This window comes from Erythrolamprus reginae, chromosome 2 (assembly GCF_031021105.1).
Source record: "Erythrolamprus reginae isolate rEryReg1 chromosome 2, rEryReg1.hap1, whole genome shotgun sequence".
Taxonomy (NCBI): domain Eukaryota; kingdom Metazoa; phylum Chordata; class Lepidosauria; order Squamata; family Dipsadidae; genus Erythrolamprus; species Erythrolamprus reginae.
The window spans coordinates 345504608-345527120 of NC_091951.1; the positions used below are offsets into that span (position 1 = coordinate 345504608).

The following is a 22513-nucleotide window of genomic DNA, read 5'->3' on the forward strand; positions in this document are numbered from 1 at the left end:
CATTTTCTAAACAAACATACATACAGACATAGACTAAAATGTTTTCAATTTGGTGTAAAAACATATACAACTCCGTATGTGCTTCTGATGAAAATCAGGATGTAAATCATCCTGGATATGTGCATTTTTCTTTTATGTTTGTGTTTTTTATATGTCTGTTTCGTTTTAAATAAAAAATGTATAATTAAAAAGAAAGAAAGAAGAAGCCATCAAATTTTTATCTGACCAGCAGAGGGAGCAGGACAACTACAAACCAATGCAAGAGGTCTCTAGAACAATGTTTCCCAACCTTGGCAACTTGAAGATATCTGGACTTCAACTCCCAGAATCCCCCAGCCAGCGAATGCTGGCTGAGGGATTCTGGGAGTTGAAGTCCAGATATCTTCAAGTTGCCAAGGTTGGGAAACACTGCTCTAGAAATTCTTACCATCCAAGATTGGTTGTCCCAAAGATGCTTTTTCAGGAGTCAATTGGACTACTTCCTTGGTTTTTTTCCCTTTTGAAGAGGTTTTGCTTCTCATTCAAGAAGCATCTTCAGCTCAGGAGGCAACTGGACTTCCTTGTTTAAGACATTTCCCTTCTCATCCAAGATGCTTCTTCAGCTCTGACTGGATAATGGGGGATGAAAGGATTTATATTCCTTGCAGACAGCTGGTCATTTGCATCCTTTTCTATTATTGGGGACTGCATTCCGGTAGGAATCTCTGGAGAGAGCTGATTCCAGAGGGCCGGGGCCCACACAGAGAAGGCCCTTCCCCTAGGTCCCGCCAAGTGACATTGTCTAGTTGATGGGACCTGTAGAAGGCCGACTCTGTGGGTCCTCACCGGTTGCTGGAATTTGTGCGGCGAGAGGCGGTCCTGGAGGTAAATTATTATTACTATTATTAATTATTAGATTTATATGCTGCCTCTGTCCGAAGACTTGGGGCAGCTCCCCCTCGCCTTCCGCAAGAGTCTTAAGACTCACCTATGTAGCCAGGCCTGGGGCAATTAGATCTTGCTCCCCTGACCCATAAATGTGATGCATGGTGTGTTTGGATTGTCTGATTGAGTAATATATAGGGTTTTTAGCTGTAGTTTTCTTTAATATACTGGATTTGTTTTGTACGCTTTGTTTCTATATTTATTCTGTGAGCCGCCCTGAGTTTTCGGAGAAGGGCGGCATACAAATCTAATTAATAATAATAATAATAATAATAATAATAATAATAATAATAATAATAATAATAATAATAATAGAATAGAATAGAATTTTATTGGCCAAGTGTGATTGGACACACAAGGAATTTGTCTTGGTGCATATGCTCTCAACGTACATAAAATAAAATATACATTTGTCAAGAATCATGTGATACAACACTTAATGATTGTCATAGGGGTCAAATAAGCAATGAAGAAGCAATATTAATAAAAATCTTAGGATATACGCAACAAGTTACAGTCATACAGTCAACATGGGAGGAAATGGGTGATAGGAATGATGTGAAAAACTAGTAGAATAGAAGTGCAGATATAGTAGAAATAATAATAATAATAATAATAATAATAATAATAATAATAATAATAATAATAATAATAATAATAATGGGATCATAAGCCCCAAAAAGTGGTCGAAAATGAGCAAGCAAAGCTACTGTGGGACTTCCGACTTCCGACTGACCGAATTCTGAAGCATAACACACCAGACATCCTGATCGTGGAGAAAAAGAAAGTATGGATCATCGACATCGCAATCCCAGGAGACAGCAGAATTGAGGAGAAGCAGCAATTAGTGAAATACGAAGATCTAAAAATCGAGCTGCAACGACTCTGGCATAAGCCCGTGAAAGTGGTCCCAGTGGTACTTGGCACGCTGGGCGCAGTGCCAAAGGATCTCAGCGGACATTTGAAAACCATCGGAATTGACAAAATCTCCATCTGTCAATTGCAAAAGGCCGCTTTACTGGGATGGGCAAACATAATTCGCCGCTACATCACGCAGTCCTAGGTGCTTGGGAAGTGCCCGACTGGTGATGAAATATGAAATCCAGCATAGTGATCTCGTTTGCTGTGTTGTACTGACATAATAATAATAATAATAATAATAATAATAATAATAATAATAATAATAAAACAACAACAAAACAACAAAACAACATATAAAAAAAGATAGTATACATCGAGATATAGTTAATTTGAATTAAATTACATTTAAATTATAGTTAATTTGAATTTTAATTATATTTTAAAAAGTTACATTTAAAAACTAGGGGGAAAAAACTAATAAATAAATAATAATAAATAATAATAATAATAAATAAATAATAAAATAACATAAAACCTAAAAGATACATTTAAAAAACTAAAGAACCAATTGAAATACACACATATCCATTCATAGAAACTCATTATACATTCATTGGCCAGGGGGCAGAGTCTAATAACCCCAAACTTGGAGGCATAGGTGAGTCTTGAGACTCTTTCCAAAGGCGAGGAGAGTAGGGGCAATACGAATCTCCGGGGGGGAGCTGATTCCAGAGGGCCGGGCCCCCCACAGAGAAGGCCCTTCCGCTAGGTCCCGCCAAGTGACATTGTCTAGTTGACGGGACCTGTAGAAGGCCGACTCTGTGGGACCTCACCAGTCGCTGGAATTTGTGCGGCAAGAGGCTGTCCCAGAGGTAATGCACAGCTCCCGTGTGCATGCCATTGTGAGATTTGGCTTCTGCACATGCTCAGAAAGCCAAATCTCAGGGGAAGATGCTCGCATGTGCAAGATTTCGCCAATTTTTTGGTGGTTTTTTGTACATGCGCGAAAGCAAAGAAATTGCCAAAGAACGGTGAAATCTCATATGGGCCAGCATCTTTGCATGAGTTTTACTATCCTGCGCATGCACAGAACTCGAATCTCTCGCTGACATGTGCTCGCCCACCTGTCGTACGCATCCGCACTGGTTACTGGGAGCACACCAGTAGCGCCGACGACGGGGTACCCTTGCCTGATCCTTTTGGAGGGTCTGGAATAGCGCAGTGGTTAGAGTGCAGCACCGTAGGCTCCTTCAGCTAACTGCTAACTGTAGTTCAGCAGTTCAAATCTGACCACGGGCTCAAGGTTGACTCAGCCTTCCATCCTTCCGAGGTGGGTCAAACGAGGACCCAGATTATTGGGGTCAATAGACTGATTCTGTAAACCACTTAGAAAGGGCGGTAAAAGCACTATGAAATGGTATATAAGTCTAAATGCTATTGCTATTTATTTATTTATTAGATTTGTATGCCGCCCCTCTCCGTAGACTCTGGGCGGCTCACAACATACAATAAAACAATTCACAACAAATCTAATAAATTTTAAATTTTTTTAAAAACCCCATTATTAAACCAGACATACACACAGACATACCATACATAAATTGTATAGGCCCGGGGGAGGGGGGAATGCCTCAATTCACCCATGCCTGATGGCAGAGGTGAGTTTTAAGGAGTTTACGGAAGGCAAGGAGGGTGGGGGCAGTTCTAATCTCCGGGGGGAGCTGGTTCCAGAGAGTCGGGGCCGCCACAGAGAAGGCTCTTCCCCTGGGACCCACGAGACGACATATTGCTATAAATACTATAAATATAAGTCCTATTGCTATTACTACTTCCCAATTGCTTGATCATTCCACAGACATCATCTATCTGCTTCAGTTTTAATTAATTGTACAATGTGGTTTTTTGTTCTCCCTGCAGTAAACAAATATGTGGTCCGAGTGTTTACAGGAGATGTCAATGGCAGCGGAACCGATGCTGATGTTTTCGTTAACATTTTTGGGCAGAATGGAGACACAGGTAAAATTCCCTAGTGCAATGATGGCGAACTTTTTTCCCCTCGGGTGCCCACACCCATAATTCAATGCCTGGGAAGGCAAAAACACCCCATGTCCAGTCAGCGAAGCAGTGGAAGTGATGTGCCGGTGCCTGGAGGCTGTTGGGGACTGGATGGGTGTCAACAAACTCAAACTCAATCCAGACAAGACGGAGTGGCTGTGGGTGTTGCCTCCCAAGGACAATTCCATCTATCCATCCATTACCCTGGGGGGGGGGAACTACTAACCCCCTCAGAGAGGGTGCGCAACTTGGGCGTCCTCCTCGACCCACAGCTGACATTGGAACATCATCTTTCGGCTGTGGCGAGGAGGGCATTTGCCCAGGTTCGCCTGGTGCACCAGTTGCGGCCCTATTTGGACAGGGAGTCATTGCTCACAGTCACTCATGCCCTCATCACCTCGAGGTTCGATTACTGCAACGCTCTCTACATGGAGCTACCTCTGAAAAGTGTTCGGAAACTCCAGATCGTGCAGAACGCAGCCGCGAGAGCCATCGTGGGGCTTCCCAGATTCGCCCACGTTTCTACAACACTCCGTGGCCTGCATTGGCTGCCGATCAATTTCCGGTCACAATTCAAAGTGTTGGTCATGACCTTTAAAGCCCTACATGGCATTGGACCAGAATACCTCCGGAACCGCCTGCTACCGCACGAATCCCAGCGGCCGATAAGGTCCCACAGAGTTGGCCTTCTCCGGGTCCCGTCGACTAAACAATGTCATCTGGCGGGCCCCAGGGGAAGAGCCTTCTCTGTGGCGGCCCCGGCCCTCTGGAATCAACTCCCCCCGGAGATTAGAACTGCTCTCACCCTCCATGTCTTCCGTAAACTACTTAAGACCCATCTATACCGCCAGGCATGGGGGATTTGAGACATCTTTCCCCCAGGCTTATTATAATTTATGTTTGGTATGTATGTGCTGTTTGGTTTTTTAAATTGATAGGGTTTTTAGTTTTTTCTTAATATTAGATTTGTGCCTGTACAATATTGTTTTATCGCTTGTTCTGAGCCGCCCCGAGTCTTCGGAGAGGGGCGGCATACAAATCTAATAAATTATTATTATTATTATTATTATTATTATTATTATTATTATTATTATTCTCCGCTCCCCGGAGGTCCTCTGGAGGCCGGAAACGGTCTGTTCCCTGACTTCTGGTGGGCCCAGTAGGTTCGTGTTTCGCCCTCCCCAGAGTCTAAAGACTTTCCTGGAGCCAGAGAAGGGTAAAAACGCCCTACCCCATCCCCTTGGAGGCTCCCTGGAAGCCAAAAACGCTCTCCCAGAGCCTCTGTACAAGCCAAAAACCAGCTGGCCGGCACACACATGCATGTTTGAGCTGAGCTAGGGCAACAGTTCGAGTGCCAGCAGATATAACTCCACGTGCCACCTGTGGCACCCATGCCATAGGTTCACCGTCACTGCCCTAGTGTATATAGCACTTACGTAGATTAATGCAGGCTAATAGGTATATACTAGTCCCTCTGTAAATAGATTAGAAGCATTTGAAATGTGGATTTATAGATGGGTGTTACGTACAAGCAGAATTGACAAAATCAGAAATGAGGAAGCGATAAGCCGCCCGGGAAAACGAAGGGTAATAATCAAAACCATTTAAAAAGTGAATGTTAGAATACTTTGGAGATGTGATGCGACACCGAGAAAAATATAGCATTCTTCACTTAATCCTTCAAGGAAAGGTTGAAGGCAAGTGAAGTCCAGGCAGAAGGAGAACATCATGGTTTCAAAATCTAAGGGAATGGTTTGGAGAAAAGTTTTTTGTGTGGCTGTTGATAAAAATAGGATCGCCAACATGATAGCCAATGTCCAATGATGGATATGGAAGAAGAAGAAGAGGAAGAGGAAGAAGAAGAAGAAGGAGAAGGAGAAGGAGAAGATGATGAAGAAGAAGAAGGAGAAGGAGAAGAGGAAGAGGAAGAGGAAGAAGAAGAAGATGATGAAGGAGGAGAAGGAGAAGGAGAAGGAGAAGAAGAAAGAAGAAGAAGAAGAAGAAGAAGAAGAAGAAGAAGAAGAAGAAGAAGAAGAAGAAGAAGAAGAAGAAGAAGAAGGAGAATTAAGTGTTGGTAATGACCTTTAAAGCCCTACATGGCATTGGGCCAGAATACATCCGGAACCGCCTTCTACCGCACAAATCCCAGCAGCCGAGAAGGTCCCACAGAGTTGGCCTTCTCCAGGTCCCGTCGACCAAACAATGTCGTTTGGCGGGCCCCAGGGGAAGAGCCTTCTCTGTGGCGGCCCCGGCCCTCTGGAATCAACTCCCCCCAGATATTAGAACGTCCCCCACCCTCCTTGTCTTTCGCAAGTTACTCAAGACCCACCTTTGTCGCCAGGCATGGGGGAGTTAGGATATTCCTTCACCTAGGCCATTACAAGTTATGTATGGTATGTTTGTGTGTATGTTTGGTTTTTATAATAAGGGTTTTTAGTTGTTTTATTAAATTGGATTGTTACATGCTGTTTTTTATCATTGTTGTTAGCCGCCCCGAGTCTACGGAGAGGGGTGGCATACAAATCCTAATAATAATAATAATAATAATAATAATAATAATAATAATAATAATAATAGACCATCTGTGAGGGGAATGGGTGGTTTTTAAATACAATAAAAATATTTCTCTTTAGAGCATCTCGTAAATCATAGTTCCCAGGATTAAGACCTATGCCATTCACTCTCTTTCTTTCTCTTTCTCTCTTTGTCTCTCTCTCTTTTTCACCCTTTCTCACTTTTAATCACTGTCTCTCTCTCTTTCTCTCTTCCTTTCTGTCTTTCTTTCTCTCTCTCTTGCAATCAATCATTCTCTTTGTCCCTCTCTCTTTCTCTCTCTTTGTCTCTCATTGTCTCTCTTTCACCCTTTCTCTCTTTCAAACATTCTCTCTCTCTCTCTCGCTTTCTCCCTTTGTCTCTTCCTTTCTATCTTTTTCTCTTTCAATCACTCTCTTTGTCTCTCATTGTCTCTCTCTCATCCTTTCTCTCTTTCAATCATTCTTTCTCTCCCTTTCTCTCTTTGTCTCTCTTTCAATCAATCACTCTCTCTCTCTCACCATTTCTCTCTTTCAATCTCTCTCTCTTTGTCTCTGTTTCTCTCTCTCTCTCTTTCTCTCTCTTTGTGTTTGATTATGTCTGTTGCCTAGGAGAGCGCAGGTTGGACAACGACAAGGACAATTTTGAGAGAGGGTCAGAAGACAAGTTCACCCTGGATGCTCCCAACCTGGGCAGGCTGCGGAAAATCACCATTGGGCACAACAACAAGGGGAGCTCAGCTGGATGGTTCCTTGATAAGGTTGGCTATAAGTTATTAATTTATTACTCAGGGCACTGTTCTGATCTCCGGCTAAGGCCACTGTTAATTGGAATAAAGAATTGCTAAATGCATATTTTTGTAAAACACCACATCCTCTTTATTTTTCTTTCCTTTGTTCCACACTGAATCATCTCGGCACACAGTGCTCTCTTATCTTAAACGCCGGTAGGCAAGGCAACATCAAAATCATTAAAGCATTCCACAAGTCATTCTAAGATTTATGGCTAGTCAGAGTTAGCCCAGAGTCATAAAAACTGCAATTAAAAGGAAACAAGGCAAAGGTTACTTTCGGAGCCACTTGAAGAAACTTCCATTTTTCTTAATAGCAGATTGACAACTCAACCCTTCTCTTCGGCTGACACCCGGGCGTGACGAATTAATTACTTAATTAATTAACCCATTCCTCTCCTTAATATTTCTTCCCTGACACTCTGAGCAGAGACAGGTTACAAGCGGTGTGCCACAAGGATCTGTTCTGGGTCCTATTCTTTTTAATATGTTTGTGAGTAACATAGGGGAAGGTTTGGTAGGGAAGGTTTGCCTATTTGCACTCTGAAGTGTGCAATAGGGCTGATATTCCTAGAGGCATCTGCAATATGGTAAATGATTTAGGTTTACTAGATAAATGGTCAAAGCAATGGAAACTGCTGTTTAATGTTTCCAAATGTAAAATAATGCACTTGGGGAAAAGGAATCCTCAATCTGAGTATTGCATTGGCAGTTCTGTGTTAGCAAAAACTTTAGAAGAGAAGAATTTAGGGGTAGTGATTTCTAACAGTCTCAAAATAGGTGAGCAGTGTGGTCGGGCAGTAGGAAAAGCAAGTAGGATGCTTGGCTGCATAGCTAGAGGTATAACAAGCAGGAAGAGGGAGATTATGATCCTGATGTATAGAGCGTTGGTGAGACCCTGTTTGGAATACTGTGTTCAGTTCTGGAGACCTCACCTACAAAAAGATATTGACAAAATTGAACGGGTCCAAAGATGGGCTACAAGAATGGTGGAAGGTCTTAAGCATAAAACGTATCAGGAAAGACTGAATGAACTCAATCTGTATAGTCTGGAGGACAGAAGGAAAAGGGGGGACATGATCGAAACATTTAAATATGTTAAAGGGTTAAATAAGGTCCAGGAGGGAAGTGTTTTTAATAGGAAAGTGAACACAAGAACAAGGGAACACAATCTGAAGTTAGTTGGGGGAAAGATCAAAAGCAACATGAGAAAATATTATTTTACTGAAAGAGTAGTAGATCCTTGGAACAAACTTCCAGCAGACGTGGTTGGTAAATCCACAGTCACTGAATTTAAACATGACTGGGATAAACATATATCCATCCTAAGATAAAATACAGGAAATAGTATAAGGGCAGACTAGATGGACCATGAGGTCTTTTTCTGCTGTCAGTCTTCTATGTTTGTAATAAATAAATGAATGAATGAATGAATGAATTAATAAATGAATAAATGAATAAAACAAACAAACAAACAAACAAACAAACAAACAAACCCAACAGCTACCAGCGGCTTCTCCTGTGTGTGCGCATGTGCATCCCAACATGTTTTTGCTTCTGCGCATGTTCAGGAAGCAAAATCCCACGCGAGGGAATGCACGTGTGAGATTTTGGCTATTTTTTTGCTTCCGCGCATGCACAGAAGCAAAAAAAATTGCTGAAATCTCTCTAGCATGTGCACCCACTCATGAGATTTTGCTTCCTGCGCGTGCACAGAATCAAAAACATGCTTGGATGTGCATGCACACATGCAGAAGTGAAGCTGCACATGCAGCACAACTTTCGCTACCGGTGCGCCACCCTTATCTGTGCTGGAAGCAACCCACTACTGGTGCTCCAACACTATAGGTTTTTAAGCAGAGATTGGACAACCGTGGTATAAGGCAGTGATGGTGAACCTTTTTTTCCTTGGTTGCTAAAAGAGTGTTGGCGAGCACTATTGCACATGCGTGAGTGCCCACAATCATAATTCAATGACTGGGGAGGGCAAAAACAGCTCCCTCACCTCTTGGAGGCCAGAAACGGCCTGTTTCCCAACTTCTGGTGGGCCCAGTAGGTCTGGGTTTTGCCCTCCGAAGGCTTCCCTGGAACCAGGGGAAGCTAAGAGCCGAGGTGGCGCAGTAGGGAGAGTGCAGTACTACAGGCCACTAAAGCTGACTGCTAGATCTGCAAGTCAGTGGTTCAAATCTCATCACCGGCTCAAGGTTGACTCAGCCTTCCATCCTTCCGAGGTGGGTAAAATGAGGACCCGGATTGTGGAGGCAATAGGCTGGCTCTGTTAAAAAGTGCTATTGCTAACATGTTGTAAGCCGCCCTGAGTCTAAGGAGAAGGGCGGCATTAAAAAAAGTAAGTAAGTAAGTGAGTAAGTGAGTAAGTGAGTAAGTGAGTAAGTGAGTAAGTGAGTAAGTGAGTAAGTGAGTAAGTGAGTAAGTGAGTAAGTGAGTAAGTGAGTAAGTGAGTAAGTGAGTAAGTGAGTAAGTGAGTAAATGAGTAAATGAGTAAATAAAAATAAAATAAAATAAAAAATAAATAAAATTAAATTAAATTAAAAAAATAAATGAAATAAATAAAATAAAATAAATAAAAACACTCTCCCCCACCCCCCAGGAGGCTCTCTGGCAGCCAAAAATGCCCTCCCAGAGCCTCTGTGAGAGCCAAAAATCAGCTGGCCGGCACACACATGCACACTGGAGCTGAGCTACGGCAATGGCTCGTGTGCCAGCAGATATGGCACCATGTGCCACCTCTGGCACCCGTGCCATAGGTTCGCCATCACTAGTATAAGGCCTCCTGCTTGAGCAGGGGGTTGGACAAGAATTGGGCTCTCCAAAAGTGGCAACTGAGACTTGCAGACATGCTGGCTGGGGAATTCTGGGAGTTGAAGTCCACAAGTATTAAAGTTGCCAAGTTTGGGGACCTCTGGCCTAGAGGTCTTCCCAGGTCCCTTCCAAGTCTGTTGGTTGGTTAAGCAAGATGATGTTCTCAATTGAATACCTGTGGGTAAAAATCTGCTGAGTGGGTTGCAAAAATCAGTTGAAAGGCAGAGAGTTCTACAGTTTCTCACTTCGCTGATTGTTGTGTTTGGGCCTGGGCCGGCTGCTGCTCCCACATATGTGAGAGATGCGTCACAGAGCGATTGTGAAAGCCTGGCTGACAGCCAGGAAAACTTGGCCGACAGCCCAGAGGATTTGGCAGATAGCTCAGAGGAGCTGGCAGACAGCCCAGGGGACTTGGCAGGCAGCCCATCGGATAGCCTGTCTTCTCTGGATTCGAATGCCGAACAGATAATCAATATGCATAGCCGTAGAGCAATGCAACATAGGGCTCAATTACGGGATTATCAACGGTGATTATGGTGTCACCTGTGTTTGGGTGTGGTCCCCATAATGAGGGCTACAGTTACAAAAGGGAACAGAGGCAGAGGCAAAACATGGACGTTTATCTGTGTGGTTTGGATGGCTTTACTGTTCCCTGCTTTGAGATCTTTGCTCTGTGTTTTTGGATTCAACCCAGCATTTTCAGGCAAGTGGGCATTGGGAAACCTGTGAATCACTGCTTCTATCATGCCTCGTGACTTCGGAGGACTCCTGGAACTTTCCTGCTATGTGACCTTTTTCGCTTCACATGCACTTTGTATCTATCTGAACTTTCACTTAGAACTGTGGTTTACTCCTGAAGAATAAGGACATTTTGTTTCGTTTTTCCTTTTGTGTTTAATACAATTGTGCTGTTTATCACTGCCCTTGTGTGTCTGACCTTCTTTCCTGGACCCTTAATTACCGCCTGAGCCCCGTCAGGCCAAACACTGATGAGACATTCTGCTCTGATCATAGGTTATCATTGAAGACATTGGCAACAAGGCAGTGTATGAGTTCCCAAGCTACCGTTGGTTTGCATTGGATGAAGATGATGGCAAAATCCAGCGCGACATCCTTGTGGGAGGAACAGAAGCAACTGGTAAATGTGTTTTTTGAGCTGAAAGTGATGAAGACGAGACAACTGAGGATGAACTGGAGTTTAAAGACATAGAGGTAGAGTAGAATAGGGTACAACAGAACAGAACATGAAATGAAATGAAATAAAATAAAATAAAATATGGACTGTTCTGGACTAGACTAGACTAGACTAGACTATTTATTCATTCATTCATTCTTTCAGTCATTCATTCATTTATTTATTAGATTTGTATGCTGCCCCTCTCCGTAGACTCGGGGCTGCTCACAGCATACAATAAAACAATTCATGACAAATCTAATAAATTTAAAAAACATTTAAAAACCCCATTATTAAACCAGACATACACACAGACACACCATACATAAATTATATAGGCCCGGGGGAGGAGGGGGAAATGCCTCAATTCCCCCATGCCTGATGGCAGAGGTGAGTTTTAAGGAGTTTACGGAAGGCAAGGAGGGTGGGGGCAGTTCTAATCTCCGGGGGAAGCTGGTTCCAGAGAGTCAGGCCACCACAGAGAAGGCTCTTCCCCTGGGACCCACCAGACTAAACTAGAAATTATGGATTGGAGTAGAGTAGAGTAGACTAGAGCAGAGTGGGAATGGGTTGGGATGGGATGGAATAGAACAGGACAGCATAGCATAGCATAGCATAGCATAGAATAGAATAGAATAGAATAGAATAGAATAATTTATTGGCCAAGTGTGATTGGACACACAAGGAATTTGTCTCCAGTGCAAAAAGTCTCAGTGTACATACAAAGAACAAAATGATAATGATGGATACCATACAATAGGAGAGATGAGAAGGACAATAGTATTACAGCCCTACTGCATCTTGCGAGGGACCTAATCAGTGGTGAAATCTATTTTTTTTACAACTGGTTCCATGGGCATGGCTTCGTGGGCTTGGTGTGGCTTGATTGGCATAACTTGGTGGGTGTGGCAAAGGAAGGATACTGCAAAATCACCTTTCCTTTCCCACTCCTGGGGAAAAGGTATCTATCTATCTATCTATCTATCTATCTATCTATCTATCTATCTATCTATCTATCTATCTATCTATCTATCATCTGTCTATCTATCTATCTATCTATCTATCATCTATCCATCCATCCATCCATCCATCCATCTATCTATCTATCTATCTATCTATCTATCATCTGTCTGTCTGTCTATCTATCTATCTATCTATCTATCTATCTATCTATCTATCTATCATCTGTCTATCTATCTATCTATCTATCTATCTATCTATCTATCTATCATCTATCTATCTATCTATCTATCATCTGTCTGTCTATCTATCTATCTATCTATCTATCTATCTATCTATCATCTGTCTGTCTATTTATCTATCTATCTATCATCTATCTATCTATCTATCTATCTATCTATCTATCTATCTATCTATCTATCTATCTTTTTGTCAAATACGTATTTATTTTATTTATTTATTTATTTATTCGATTTTTATGCCATCCTTCTCCTTACACTCAGGGTGGCTTCCAACATGTTAGCAATAGCACTTTTTTAACAGAGCCAGCCTATTGCCCCCACAATCCGGGTCCTCATTTTACGCACCTCGGAAGGATGGAAGGCTGAGTCAACCTTGAGCCGGTGACGAGATTTGAACCGCTGACCTACAGATCTACAGTCAGCTTCAGTGGCCTGCAGTACAGCACTCTACCTGCTGCGCCACCCCATCTCATGTATTGGTAATACAGTGTTTCCTCGATTTTCGCGGGTTCGAACTTTGCAAAAAGTCTATACCACGGTTTTTCAAAAATATTAATTAAAAAATACTTTGCGGTTTTTTCCCTATACCATGGTTTTTCCTGCCCGATGACGTCATATGTCATCACCAAACCTTCATCCACCTTTAATAATTTTTTTAAAATAAACTTTAATAAAGAAACATGGTGAGTAATAATCTAAATGGTTGCTAAGGGAATGGGGAATTGCAATTTAGGGGTTTAAAGTGTTAAGGGAAGGCTTGTGATACTGTCCATAGCCAAAAATAGTGTATTTACTTCTGCATCTCTACTTCGCGGAAATTCAACTTTCGCGGGCGGTCTTGGAACGCATCCCCTGCGAAAATCGAGACAACACTGTATACATAGATATAACGCTGAGATGGATACTAATATGAGGGAAACATTAGGACAGGGATGGTAGGTACACGGGTGCATATATGCATGCCCCTTACTGACCTCTTAATATTCGGGGCCAGACAGCGGTTGTATTTGCCAGTTGTCTGAACTACTCAAAATTTCTGCTATGGGTTCTTCAAACTACTCAAAATTTCCACTATCAGTTCCCCAGAACCTGCCAGAATTGCTGGATTTTAGCCCTGGTCCTAATGATGTTGTCTAGGTAGGTGACTACTACTTCTTCGAGTTGTGATAGACAAGGGCCCTGGTATATATTGATGGCTGCTTTATATTTTGCCTAATGATAGATGGCAGTCATTGATTAAGGCCTCCAGCATCCATTGGCTGAATGTTTTTGCATTCAACTCAGGCGTGGACAGATGTATGGGAAAAGCATTCAGCCAATGTAGGTTGGGGACCTTAATCAATGACTGCCATCTACCATTAGAGACTAATGGTAGGCAAGTATAGTGGTACCTCTACTTATGAACTTAATTCGTTCCGTGACCAGGTTCTTAAGTAGAAAAGTTTGTAAGAAGGAGCAGTTATTCCCATAGGAATCAATGTAAAAGCCAATAATGTGTGCGATTGGGGAAATCACAGGGAGGGTGGAGGCCCTGTTTCATCCCAGGAGATTCTTAGAGAGGCCCCACGGAGGCTTCTCCCTGCCTTTTCCAGCCCTGTTTCCTTCCAGGAGATTCCTTAGAGGCTCCAGAGAGGCTTCTCCCTGCCTTTTCCAGCCCTGTTTCCTCCCAGGAGATTCCTTAAAGGCTCCAGAGAGGCATCTCCCTGCCTTTCCCAGCCCTGTTTCCTCCCAGGAGATTCCTAGAGAGGCCCCATGGAGGCTTCTCCCTGCCTTTTCTGGTTACAGTTTCGGAGGCTCGGGTATGTAAGTGGAAAAGAGTTCTTGAGAAGAGGCAAAAAAATCTTGAACACCTAGTTCTTATCTAGGAAAGTTCGCAAGTAGAGACGTTCTTAGGTAGAGATACCATTGTATAAAGCAGCCATCAATATATACTCTTCAACATCTTTATCAATGATTTGGATGAGGGGATAGATGCGGAACTTGCAGACGACACCAAGCTAGAAGCAATAGCCAACACTCCAGAAGCTAGGCTTAAGGTACAGAAAGACAGACTTGAACATTGGTTGCTATCGAACACGCCCCTTACTGACCTCTTAGGAATCTGGAGAGGTCAACCGTGGACAATCTAAGGGTAAAATGTTGGGGCTTAAGACTGTGTAGCAGACAGGTTTTTATAATAGTATCTTAAATTAGTTTTTTTAATTTTTTAACATTAGATTTGTATTTATATTGTATTATGTTGTGAGCCGCCCGTAGTCTTCGGAGAGGGGCGGTATACAAATCTAATAAATTATATGATGATGATGATGATGATGATGATGATGATGATGATGATGATACTACAGAGTCCGGTAACAGGTTCCACGCTTCAACAACTCTATTACTGAAGTCGTATTTTTTACAGTCAAGTTTGGAGCGGTTAATATTGAGCTTGAATCTGTTATGTGCTCTTTGGTTGTTGTGGTTGAAGCTGAAGTAGTCGTTGACAGGAAGGACGTTGCAGCATATGATCTTGTAGGCAATACTTAGATCACGTTTAAGGCAACATAGTTCTAAGCTTTCTAGGCCCAGGATTGTAAGTCTAGTTTCGTACGGTATTCCCACCCATTCTACTATACATAACATCCTTTCGAAAAAGCATCCTTGGACTTCCCCGGGGGGAGCTCTGATCCAAACCGCACCAAGGCGCTAACGGGCTACCCAGAATCCCCTGCTCCCTGGAGGGGAAAGGAAACAGAGGAGAATGCAGAACTCTTGAAGCATCTGGGCTAACAGCAGGCATGCTGGAAAGCTGTGCGCAATCCAAGCTTCCTGCCAGCCGATTCCCAGCCTCCATCGGTGCAGCTGTCCTTTTGAAGCAGCTCAATTATTTATCTCTGCAATTATTTGACCGGGGGGGGGGGGGATTTCACGGTCACTTTGTGCAATAGAAGTTTGGCTTGGAACCCAGAAGTGTGTCTTCACCCTGTGACTTTATAGAAGTTATCTTGCTGCTGCAGGTTCCCTATGCAAGTAGATCCCGACTTGCGGCCACAATTGAGCCTAACATTTCCAGGGCTAAGGTGGATGGTTGTTAAAGTGAGTTTTGTTTTGTGTTGTTTGTAAAATTTATTAACCGCCCGTCTTAGCACAAGGCAACTCTGATTCGTAATGATTCGACCAATCTTACGGCATTTCCTGTGGTTTAGTTCGTAGAAAAATAGAAGATTGACAGCAGAAAAAGACCTCATGTTCCATCTAGTCTGCCCTTATACTATTTCCTGTATTTTATCTTAGGATGGATCTATGTTTATCCCAGGCATGTTTAAATTCAGTCACTGTGGATTTACCAACAACATCTGCTGGAAGTTTGTTCCAAGCATCTCCTACTCTTTCAGTCAAATAATATTTTCTCACGTTGCTTCTGATCTTTCCCCCAACTAACTTTAGATTGTGTCCCCTTGTTCTTGTGTTCACTTTCCTATTAAAAACACTTCCATCGTGAACCTTATTTAACCCTTTAACATATTTAAATGTTTCAATCATGTCCCCCCTTTCCCTTCCACCATTTTTGTAGCCTGTCTTTGGACCAGTTTTGAGACTGTCAGAAATCACGACCCCTATATCTTTCTCTTCTGAAATTTTTGCTAACACAGAACTGCCAACACAATACCCAGATTGAGGATTCCTTTTCCCCAAGTGCATTATTTTACATTTGGAAACAGTAAACTGCAGTTTCCATTGCTTTGGCCATTTATGCTTAAAACCTTCCACCATTTTTGTAGCCTGTCTTTGGACCCGTTCAATTTGATCAATATCTTTTATAGGTGAGGTCTCCAGAACTGAACACAGTATTCCAAACGGGGGTCTCACCAGCACTCTATACAGCGGGATCACAATCTCCCTCTTCCTGCTTGTTATACCTCTAGCTATGCAGCCAAGCATTCTACTTGCTTTCCCTACCGCCTGACAGCAAGGTTTGCTGATAAGACTTTCTGCTCATTCCGGCAAAGCTGTTTAAAGAATAGGATAGAATAGAATAGAATTTTATTGGCCAAGTGTGATTGGACACACAAGGAATTTGTCTTGGTGCATATGCTCTCAGCGTACATAAAAGAAAAAGATACATTTGTCAAGAATCATGTGGTACAACACTTAATGATTGTCATAGGGGTCAAATAAGCAATGAAGAAACAATCAATATTAATAAAAATCAACAAGCAACAAGTTACAGTCATACAGTCCTAAGTGGGAGGAAAAGGATGATAGGAATGATGAGAAAAACTAGTAGAAATAGAAGTGCAGATTTAGTAAAAAGCCTGACAGAGTTGAGGGAATTATTTCTTTAGTAGAATGAGAGTGATGGCGTTCGGGAAAAAACTGTTCTTGTGTCTAGTTGTCTTGGTGTGCAGTGCTCTGTAGCAACATTTTGAGGGTAGGAGTTAAAACAGTTTATGTCCAGGATGTGAGGGGTCAGTAAATATTTTCCCCGCCCTCTTTTTGACTTGTGCAGTATACACGTCCTCAATCGAAGGCAGGTTGGCAGCAATTGTTTTTTCTGCAGTTCTGATTCTCCTCTGAAATCTGTGTCGGTCTTGTTGGGTTGCAGAACCAAACCAAACAGTAATAGAGGTGCAGATGACAGACTCAATGATTCCTCTGTAGAACTGTATCAGCAGCTCCTTGGGCAGTTTGAGCTTCCTGAGCTGGCACAGAAAGAGTTTATTGAAAATATAAAGGCTTTATTGTAAATATTCCTTGTACAAAGTCAATCTCTTTCTTATTTAAACTCGGTGGTCTGCATCTGATTCCTGGGGGGGGGGATGGGGGCTCGGTGCTAGAACATAGATTAGATTAGATTTATTGGATTTATATGCCGCCCCTCTCCGCAGACTGGTGGCGGCTCACAACAATGGTGAAGAACAGTACATAGTAACAAATCTAATATTTAAAAATCTAGATTACAGTTTTAGATTAAAAAGTCCAAAAAAGAAACCCCAATATATAAAAAACAACACACAATCGAATCATACACAAAAACTACATGGGCAAGGGGGAGATGTTTTAATTGCCCCATGCCTGACAGCAGAGGTGGGGTTTAAGAAGTTTACGAAAGGCGAGGAGGGTGGGGGCAATCCTGATCTCTGGGGGGAGCTGGTTCCAGAGGGTCGGAGCCACCACAGAGAAGGCTCTTCCCCTGGGTCCCGCCAGACGACAATGTTTAGTCGACGGGACCCGGAGAAGGCCAACTCTGTGGGACCTAACCGGTCGCTAGGATTCGTCCTCGTGGGTAACTGCAGTTTGCATTTTGCTTCTCTTTCTCTCCTCCCCTTCCCACCACTTAGGTATTGTTTACAACGTGGCAGTGGTCACAGGCGATATCAGAGGGGCAGGAACCAATTCCAAAATTCATATTGTCCTGCATGGCTCCAAAGGGCTGAAAAACAGCGGGAAGATTTTTCTGGAAGGAGGGAAGTTTGAAAGGAGCAGGACCGACCTTTTCAACATCGAGATTGCGGCTCTCCTTAGCCCCTTAAGTCGCATCTCCATCGGGCACGACAACGCTGGTATCAGTTGCGGCTGGTATTGTGAGAAGGTAAGGATGTGTCTGAAGAATTGAATCCAAGCTTTTTTTATCCCACTGGCAACGTGATTTTTATCCCACTGACAACACAAGTCTATGGAGAGGGGCGGCATACAAATCTAATAAATAATAATAATGATAATGATAATGATTAATAATAATAATAATAATAATAATAATAATAATAATAATAATACTTTCTTTTTCTCCACGATCACAGTGTCTGGTGTGTTATGCTTCAGAATTCGGTCACACTGTGGGACTTCCGACTTCAGACTGACCGAATTCTGAAGCATAACACACCAGACATTGTGATCGTGGAGAAAAAGAAAGTATGGATCATCGACATCGCAATCCCAGGAGACAGCAGAATTGAGGAGAAGCAGCTAGAGAAATTAGTGAAATGTGAAGATCTGAAAATCGAGCTGCAACGACTCTGGCATAAGCCAGTGAAAGTGGTCCCAGTGGTACTTGGCACGCTGGGTGCAGTGCCAAAGGATCTCAGCGGACATTTGAAAACCATCGGAATTGACAAAATCTCCATCTGTCAATTGCAAAAGGCCGCTTTACTGGGATCAGCAAACATAATTCGCCGCTACATCACGCAGTCCTAGGTGCTTGGGAAGCGCCCGACTGGGGATGAAATACGAAATCCAGCATAGTGATCTCGTTTGCTGTGTTGTACTGACATAATAATAATAAAATAATAATAATGATCAGGATGAGCTAAGATATACTTACGTACATATATACATACATATACACATGCATACCAGTGGAGGGCTGCAAAAAGTTTTACTACCACACTGTGGGTGAGGCTTATTTTGTGGATGTGGCTTGCGGGTCATGTGACCAGGTGGGAGTGGCTTGATGATCATGTGACTTGGGGGTGGCTTAAAGGTCATGTGACTGGCTGAAAGGTGGCCAACTTGATGTTTGGTTTAGAGATACAATTTCACTATCTATTTACTATGACTGAATATCCAAAATATACTATTTAACTCTATGTATATATTTATTTATTTATTTGACTTCAATGCCGCCCAATCCTGAAGGACTGAGGGGGGCTTACAACATAATAACAATACAAAAAGATACAGGACTAAAAAAGAAGTCGAATATAAGCTCTAAGAAACTAACCCCAGTAAAACCCATTTATATAACAACCAATCAAATCTTATGCATGCACACCATTCATAAAATAAAACTTGGCCATGAAAGATGGACAATTCATGGCCCCCAGACCTGCCTGCAAAGCCAGGTCTTTGTGGCCATATGTGATGATAATAATAATAATAATAATAATAATAATAATAATAACAACAACAACAACAACAACAACAACAACAACAATAATAACAATAATAATAATTTATTAGATTTGTATGCCGCTCCTCTCCTAAGACTCGGGGTGGCATACATATTACACACAAAAACACAGAAATATACATTATCTACTATATAAACTGTATGTTTGTGTACACACACACACACACACACACACACACACACAGAGAGAGAGAGCTCTTCTAAAATTATACACATTCAACCTAATTAACTGCGATAGGAAAAACATACGCAGAGCGCAGAAGGGAAAAAAAGAAAAAAAAATCAAACTTTTTCTACCAGTTCTGCATATCTGACCAAAATTTTTCTACTGGTTCTGTGTGCCTGACCATACCCATAGGAGCCCATCACTGGATGAATGATTGATGGATGAACGTTTTTATTGTGGGGTTTTAACTTTTATTCATGTTATGCAGCCGTGCGAGTAGTTTTGGGCCTGCCAAGACATGCCCATGTCTCATCAACACTCCGCGGACTGCACTGGCTGCCGATCTGTTTCCGGACACAATTCAAAGTGTTGGTGATGACTAGTGTTGGGCGAACCCAGTGAACTCACCCGAACTTTGCGGCGGTGTCCTGGGCGGCGGTGTTTCGTGGTGTTCGAGCGACCGCTGAACCCGAACTTTAACCGAACTTTTAAAAAAGTTCGGGTTCAGCAAGCCGAACGCTGCAAAGTTCCGCACGAACCCAAACTTTGCAAGTTCTAGTGATGACCTATAAAGCCCTACATGGCATAGGACCAGACTATCTCTTAGACCGCCTTCTGCCGCATGGATCCCAGTGACCGGTGAGGTCCCACAGAGTTGTTCTCCTTAGGGTCCCATTGACCAAACAATGCCGGCTGGCGGGACCTAGGGGAAGAGCCTTCTCTGTGGGGGCCCCGGCCCTCTGGAATCAGCTCCCCCTGGAGATTCACACTGTCCCCACCCTCCTTGCCTTCCGAAAGAGTTTAAAAACTCATCTATGCCACCAGGCCTGGGGTTTTTAGATCGTCCCCCCTGACTAATGAATTATTTTAGTATGATTGTTGAATGAATGGTAATGACAACTTCTCAAATTAAATTTTAAATGTATTAATTGGATTGTTTACTATTGTTTTATGTTTTCTGTATCTGTTGTGAGCTGCCCCGAGTCCCCGCAGAGGAGCGGCATACAAATCCAATTAAATCTTAAATTTTATTGTTTGTTTGCCACCCTGAGTCCTTGAGGAGAAGGGTGGCATACAAATGTGAGGAAATGCATAAATAAATAAATAAAGTGGAATTGTTCATTTTTATCTCCCTTGGGCAGGTGGTGGTGTACTGTCCATTTACTGGAATCGAACAGACATTTCCCTGTGGGAAGTGGCTGGATGAGAACGAAGCGGACGGCCTGGTGGAACGGGAACTCTACGAAATGCTCTCGCTGCGTCGGAAAAGACTGAAAAGTAAATGCAAGGGGGCAACAAATAAATCCTGCTTCCCATTTCTTTATAAACACAGGTAGCCCTTCGACTTACAACCAAAAAACAACTCCAGTTTTTCCATTGCTGAGCAAAACTGTTGTTAAGTGAGTTTTGCCCCATTTTATGACCTTTTTTGGCACAATCGTTAATAAATGCATCTGTTATGTGTATCATTCAGTCATTAAATGAACCATCTTCCCCTATCAATTTTTCCATTGTTAAGTGGAACAGAGGGTAAGTGAGTTTTGCCCCATTTTGTGACTTTTTTTGGCACAGCTGTTAACTGAATAAATGCAGCTTTATGTGTATCATTCAGTCATTAAGTGAAGCCCTCTTCCCCTATCCATTTTTCCATTGCTAAGCAGAACAGAGGGTAAGTGAGTTTTGCCCCATTTTACAACCTTTCTTGTCGCAATCATTAAGCAAATAATTGTAGTTAAGTGAATCATTTGGTCATTAAATGTAACTATCTCCTCCTATCCATTTTTCCATTGTTCTGCTCCTCCCCCCCTCCTCCAGTGCATTGCTTCTTCCTCCTCAATCCCTTCTCCTTCTTCCCCTTCTCTTCCTCCTCCTCCTCTTTCTCCTCCGACTTCTTCTTCTTGTTGTTTTTGTTCTTGTTCTTCTTGTTCTACTTCTTGTTCTTTTTCTTCTTCTTCTTCTTCTTCTTCTTCTTCTTCTTCTTCTTCTTCTTCCTCTTCTCCTCCTCCTCCTCTTCTTGTTCTTCTTGTTCTTCTTCTTGTTCTTCTTCTTGTTCTTCTTCTTCTTCCCTCCTTTTCTTCTCCTTTTCTTCTTCCTCTTCTTCCTCTTCTCCTTCTCCTCTTCTTGTTCTTCTTGTTCTTGTTCTTCTTGTTCTTGTTCTTCTTGTTCTTGTTCTTCTTCTTCTTCTCCTCCTCCTCCTCCCCCTCCTCTTCCTTCTTTCCTCCTCTTCTCCTCCTTCTCTTCCTCCTCCTCCTCTTTCTCCTCCGACTTCTTCTTCTTGTTGTTTTTGTTCTTGTTCTTCTTGTTCTACTTCTTGTTCTTTTTCTTCTTCTTCTTCTTTTTCTTCTTCTTCCTCTTCCTCTTCCTCTCCTCCTCCTCCTCCTCCTCTTCTTGTTCTTCTTGTTCTTCTTCTTGTTCTTCTTCTTGTTCTGTTCTTCTTCTTCTTCTTCTTCTTCTTTTTCTTCTTCTTCTTCTTCTTCTTCCTCTTCTCCTCCTCCTCCTCTTCTTCTTGTTCTTCTTGTTCTTCTTGTTCTTCTTGTTCTTCTTCTTGTTCTTGTTCTTTTCTTCTTCTTCTTCTTTTTCTTCTTCTTCTTCTTCCTCTTCTCCTCCTCCTCCTCATCTTCTTGTTCTTCTTGTTCTTGTTCTTGTTCTTCTTCTTCTTCTTCCTTTTCTCTTCCTCTTCTTCTTCCTCTTCTCCTCCTCCTCTTCTTGTTCTCTTGTTCTTGTTCTTCTTGTTCTTGTTCTTCTTCTTCCTTCTTCTCTTCTTCTTCTCCTCCTCCTCCTCCTCCCCCTCCTCTTCCTTCCTTCCTCCTCTTCTCCTCCTTCTCTTCCTTGTCCCTCTCAACTCCTAACCCACTCCTGTTATCCCGAAATGATATCATGCTGAATGAAAACCTAAGCTAGGAAATCTGATCCAAATTTCCAGTGTGTTACCAATGTCACAAAAGAATGTGGGAATAAAAAACATTGCCCCAATTATCCATGTGGTTTTAGTTATTAAATGAAAAGCTGTTTAAATGACCGTAAATCCAATCAGATTAATGTATGGATGTTTCAATTTGTTTTTAGTTTCTTCTCTAAATCAGGCTGCTCTTTATTC

The 22513-nt window shown here is 42.4% G+C and overlaps 1 protein-coding gene across 1 annotated transcript in view; it reads left to right on the forward strand.

Annotated features, from left to right (window-relative positions):
• The window catches only part of LOC139159621 (lipoxygenase homology domain-containing protein 1-like), a 46214-nt gene extending 25461 nt beyond the window's left edge, over positions 1–20753 (forward strand). The window contains exons 5-9 of the mRNA XM_070736920.1: positions 3703–3801; positions 6984–7132; positions 10997–11120; positions 17683–17933; positions 20559–20753. Of these exons, the coding sequence (XP_070593021.1) occupies positions 3703–3801; positions 6984–7132; positions 10997–11120; positions 17683–17933; positions 20559–20753 (818 nt within the window). The remainder of the gene's footprint in view (positions 1–3702; positions 3802–6983; positions 7133–10996; positions 11121–17682; positions 17934–20558) is intronic.
• Positions 20754–22513: the final 1760 nt, after the last annotated feature.